At 46.9% G+C, this 5,912-nt stretch overlaps 1 protein-coding gene across 1 annotated transcript; it reads right to left on the bottom strand.

The window, feature by feature from the left end:
• Positions 1–2,782: 2,782 nt before the first annotated feature.
• On the bottom strand, positions 2,783–3,955 carry LOC147981633 (F-box protein At5g49610-like). Its single transcript, XM_087516020.1, has one exon. The coding sequence runs from the start codon at positions 3,953–3,955 to the stop codon at positions 2,783–2,785; it is 1,173 nt and encodes a 390-aa protein (XP_087372146.1).
• Positions 3,956–5,912: the final 1,957 nt, after the last annotated feature.

Here is a 5,912-nt window from a genome sequence, read left to right as displayed (position 1 = left end):
GCCTGTTTCTTCGTTTTGGATGGGCTGTAGTGAAATCGATCAACGCAAATTCAAACTGAAAGCGTAAATTCACAGAAAGAAAGCGTATTGTGACGGTGAATCCACGGAGCCCATAGGGGTGCCGGACGGACCAAACCAACGTTTTAACTAGATGGGGTCGCTGGCCTGTTTCTTCGTTTTGGATGGGCTGTAGCGAAATCGATCAACGCAAATTCAAACTGAAAGCGTAAATTCACAGAAAGAAAGCGTATTGTGATGGTGAACCCACGGAGCCCATAAGGGTGCCGGACGGACCAAACCAACGTTTTAACTGGATGGGGTCGCTGGCCTGTTTCTTCGTTTTGGATGGGCTGTAGCGAAATCGATCAACGCAAATTCAAACTGAAAGCGTAAATTCACAGAAAGAAAGCGTATTGTGATGGTGAACCCACGGAGTCAATCCGTGCTTTATTATTAGGGAGAGATTTTGTTGTGTTTAGAAAGTTCTTACATTTAATACTCGCCTTTTATAAGTCAAATGAATGTGTTTTGTAGGTGGTACGAGTGATGATACGACCGACTGCAGTCGTACTATGCCTCATCTTCTCTTCTATGCAGGAGATCTGCTAGACGCCAGTTGGTATGAGCGCTGGTACGACCGTGTGTGGTCATGTCACGCACCGGCATGTCTTCTGTTGCCGGAAGCGCTTACGAACCAATATCGGTATGATCAGGGGTACGACCACCCGCTCTTGTACCATGCACCAACAACTCTTCTGTTACTCGAACGCTGCCTTCAAAAACATACTTTGACTTCAGCCCGCAGGTAAGCCCTGATACGAGTGTACCCACACATACCACGGGTCATCTCCCGCAATGTTGATTCAGGAAAAGCCCGATCTTCCAATTCATTCTGATTTCTAATACGTTGCATCCACCTCATGCCTCGTCTCTAGACCAAATGCATCTACATGATATATAAGGCTCTGATTCCAGCTGAATCAAAGGACGTCACTACCATGACTTCCAGTGGGAAGTTACCTTCCCCAAGTGCTACGCCCGATCAAATTCTCATATCTCTTCTAGATTGGGAGGACATGGTCCCCAAGAGCTGGGAAGAACTGTCCACATGAAAGCCAAGTATGAAGGCCAAGCCAAAGAGAAGAGCGCAGAAGAGTACGTCCAAATCCCTACATGTATAATCTGTAAGGATCTCTTCTGAAATCTCCTTTAGGGCATTCACCCCTCAAACCAAAGAGGGAGGGGCCGCATCAGGAAGAGTTTAAGAAAAATATCAGTGAACTTGAAGCAATCCATAAGGCTTGTATGAATACCATTCGAGAAGTTACTGAATGATGAGCAAAGAGACCTAAAAGAAGAGTCGGTGCGTAAAGAAAAAAAGTGTTATGGATGTTCCTTATTCTTAAGTTCCGATGGAAATTCTGTTGCACCCCAAGCGCAAGGGTTGTAGCTAGAAGCAAGTTTCTCGCAGTGAGAAACCATGTATCAGTCCACAGAGTTCCCAACCCTCTTCCAGTGTGAGCTTTAATATTCTGAATATATCTACTATTTTTTGTTTTGACGAATTGTCAAAGTGATTAATTCAGTTCATGGCAATTGTAATAAATGACTTCCATTTTCAGGTCGTGTAAATTCTGAGACCTTGTGATTGCAATGCAGACTGAACATAATTTCCAACATCGTTTGACGCAGGGGAGCTGCAACCTTGTAGGCCAGAGCTGCAACCGGAGACCGCGGGAGCTGCAAGAGGGGGGTGGCCATTTTTCTGATTTGTCTTTTTCTTGCTGAATTTTTGTTCTTTGTGGGAGTTTTTTGTGCTGCATCATTGTTCTTTTTTAATGGAACCGTGTCCCAATTTTGCGGGGACCGGCATTTGTATTTGATGCACAGGAGTGGCTGCGTCGTGGTGGAACCTTGTCCCAATTTGCTGGAACCAGCATTTGTTTTATTTGATGCAGAGTTGCATCGACTTCTTTTTTGGCAGCGAGACGCGACAGCGACAAGCTGCAATCAATGAAGACGACGACCTACCAGCAGCGAGACTCTGAGCTGCGACCGGTGAAGAAGTTTTGAAGCGATCCACAATAGAGATGCTTCAACAAGCAACAGCGACGGCGAGCTTCCGTGAGCCTCGACGATGTGCGGCACGGGAGACGTGGACGGTGGCCGGAGAGGACAGTCGCAAACCGCAGAGGCGGGGTCAACCATGCTGCGCATCTGGGACTGCAACTGCCATGAGGATTTGGGGGAAGAAAATGGATCGGAAAACGTTGCAGGCATGGAGGAGAGATGCGATCCAACGGTGTGTGCAGATTAAATCGTATGGCCGCGCGGTGAACAGCAGAAATTTTGGCCGGTTGACCGGCGCCTAGTACTCTTTCGTAAACAAATATGCCCCACCATTACGTGAAAGGCGTCATCATTCAAACCGTCCAAAATCTAAGATGCTTGTCAGTTCTTTTATTTTATTATTCTATTATTATTTCCTTAACACATTTTCCTTCAAAAGTACACTATTCCGGAGATGAACGGATGAGGCGAGGCGTGCTTTTCATGTTCTTGTGAGGATACAAAACATCCAGGATGCTAAGAAGCACCAGCGCACTGAACAGCCTTCTGAATTATTATTATTATTTGGCAAACTAAATTCCTCATTATATTCCCGCGTCAGTGGGAATAAATCCCAGAAGAAAGGACTCAGGGTTACAATAGTTGGCACAAATAAAATAAAAAATTACAATCATGCCACCAAGCACGAGCCTTCAGATGATAGGTGGAACACTCACAACATAACTCTATGATGTTTGAAAGAAGGTATGTGGAAAAGAGTTTGTTTGAGCTGAAAGTGAGTAGGATCGACATTTTTGCGATGAAAAGTGGCGACCAACTTGCCATCCTTGCCAACATGAAATAGCCACTCGCCAAATTTGATCAGCACAAGCAGCTCATCATCCCCTGGCACGACCACCAATTTCCACGGCAACCGGCTGTCACACCTGTCGCACTGCAATTCAATCCGGCAATTGAAGGTCCAAACCTCCCTCTCGAAGTCTTGCAACAACCATATATCAACAGTTTTCATATAATCAACGATGGCCATGCCGAGCATGCCGTCCTTCTCAAACAGGTTAGCGCAATCAGTAACAACCGGAGAACACATCTCCCGGACCGACTCAGATGTGGTGTTGAACACATATATCGTTTTATTTTCGCTCTCAACATCCGTTGGGTACCAATACAGGCTACCACGGAATAGCACATGAGGATCCAATTCGAGATTAATCGCATCTGGCCATCCGATGTGCCTTGGGGGCTGGCCGGAGCCCAGCGCCAAGACGTAACTGCCAGGTGTCGGCTTATGGTCTGCGTCAGGGCTGGACAAGTAGAGAAGTACTCTGTACTCGCCGGTAGGGGAGTGAGGGTACATTCCTAGGAGCGTCCATTTATGACCGAGATACAATGGCAGGCGAGCATACTGACGAGTCGTCGGATTGCAGACGAAGAACTTGGTGCCGTCGATGCAGAGGATGAGCATGCCATCGCAAGAGGCAACCAGATTGAAGAAAGCGAAGTCGTCACCCAAATTCAAGAAGTTTTGGCCACATATGTCAAAGGACTGAAACTGGTCCGCGGTAGCCCGGGTTGGCCGATGGTCCAAGATGTCTAACTCATCGCCATTTTCAAGTAGGGGAAGGATAGGCTGGCGGGCGTGATGGGCGAGGAGAAAGTCCTGAGTGGAGGTGGCCCTGCGCCAGGCACGGCAGACGGCGCGGCAGCGAAGGAGCGATTTGGGAGCTAGGCGGACGAGGATCTCCCATATTACGATCTCATCCGGGAGGCCGCGAAGGGAAAGCATCGCTCCGTAGAGTAGAACTGATGCGCTAACCTTGCCAGGCCTCTCTGCCATCAACGTCACCCTGACGCCAGACAGCTTCCTCCTCCTGTGTGAGTCCATCTCCGGGCATCAGACGCCAAGTCTCCACAGCGCCACGCCGCCGAGAACCACCACCATCAATGTGGAAGATGAAGCACTGCTCCACCAAAGACGCCGTCCTCCAGTCCCTCGAGCCCGTGTGCACCTCCAAGAATGACGCCCCCAAGGCGGAAACGACACCACAGAGCCGCCATCATCTGATCTACTGATCTAGGGTTCCCCCCGGAGGTAGCAGAGAGTGTCCTTGAACTTCTCCACGATGATGCCTTCAGGAAGGGGAATGACGTAGACAGCATCGCCATCGCCGGCCTTGTCAATAGCTAATAGCAGGTTTTCACCGAGATCTGATCGAAGACCTCCATCTCTCGTGCACGGGCCGCCGCCATCCCTGCCAGGATCTCAACGAAGACTTTAAGGAGTGGATCGGCGCTGTGGCGTCGTCGTCATTGTGGCTGCCATCACCGGCCAAGGGTTTCCCCCGATCCAAAGAGCCCAACCATCCATTCACTGCCCACCACCCGGATCCGGCGAGCAAGGACACATTGAAGCCCAGATCGAGCAAGATAAGGTGAAGGAGATGAAGCCGGCGCTGGTCGATCCAGATCTGGCGGCCGGCCGACAGAATCACGGCTGCCATGAGCTCCCACCACCGGGTCCTCGCCACCCACGCAAGCCGAGGAAGACCGGCCACACACCCGCAGTCACCCTCCGCAGCAGGGAAGGCGCCGCCTACCTTGACCGGGGCCGCCACCCCGCACACCAAGCTCTCCCTGCAAGGCAGCAGTAGCCGGCCCCGCCGCCACCTTCCTCAACGCCGCGCGGGCTTGCCGACGGCTATCTCTGGTGGCGGCGAGATCTGGAGGGAGGGGGAAGGGGGCCGGCGGCGCTCTAGGGTTGGGGCCGGCCGAGTCGTCTGCCAAGTGCGTTGCAAGAGGAGAAAAAATAAATCATAATCTCCAATAGCCATGACCACATTTTACTATATCACCGAGATACACTACCAGCCTCAATTTCGTGAAACCATGAATAATTTTTGAAATCATGAACATTTTTTAAACTAGTGTACACATTTGAAATCATGAACATTTTTCAAATACGTGAACATTTTTACAAATTTTTGAACACTTTCTAAAATCTAGAATTGTTTTTTGTATTCATGAACATTTTCTACTACCTCCGAGTTTTTTATAAAATTTGTGAACATTTTTAAAACAATTTTTTTACATTGGCGAACATTTTTAGAATCGGCAAACATTTTTCTGGAAACTGGTGGAACAAAATTTGAAATTTACGAACATTTTTTGATTTAACAAACGTTTTCTGAAATGCATGAGCATTTTTTGAATCAACAAACATTTTATGAATAAATAAATTATTTTGTAAGTCACAAACAGTTTTGAATTTTTAGGATATTTTTCATTCATCAACATGTTTTGGATTCCCAAAATTTTGTTGAATTTCATTAAAGATTTTTTAATACACGGACTTTGAAAAAAACCATGAACATTTTTTGATTACCCGGACATTTGTTTTCAAAATATCGAACATTTTTTGAATAAGCTAACATTTTTTACTAATCATGAACGTTTTCTGTATCCACAAACATTTAATGATTTATTAAATATTTTACTTCAAAATTTTATTTTTAAAATATCAGAACTTTTTTTAAGTCCCAAATTATTTAAATTAGAAAAAACAAAAACGTAAAATAAAAAGAAAAACAAAAAACGAAATTTAAAAAACAGGCCACCCAGACATGGGCCGGCAAAAACGTCTGCGCTGCGTCTTCTCTCGGTGCGCAGAGCGCAGTATAGGACATCCCTACTGCATGGCACGGCCCAGGCGTGGGATTCCCCTTTGTGAAACATTTTTTACACTCATAGGTGGCATTTGTGGGTAACATTTTACTACTTTGGGGGCATTTTCCATGACGTACCACCAGAAGCAATAGCCCCTTTATTATTAGGTATATAGATAT

The sequence above is a fragment of the Triticum urartu genome, chromosome 3A, assembly GCF_056163025.1.
Source record: "Triticum urartu cultivar PI428250 chromosome 3A, HENAU_Tu73, whole genome shotgun sequence".
NCBI lineage: Eukaryota > Viridiplantae > Streptophyta > Magnoliopsida > Poales > Poaceae > Triticum > Triticum urartu.
This window is presented reverse-complemented; position numbering and strand designations above follow the sequence as displayed.

Bases quoted from the DNA above. Each gene is read 5' to 3' on its own strand.
- LOC147981633 (XM_087516020.1), bottom strand. From the start codon at position 3,955: ATGGACTCACACAGGAGGAGGAAGCTGTCTGGCGTCAGGGTGACGTTG.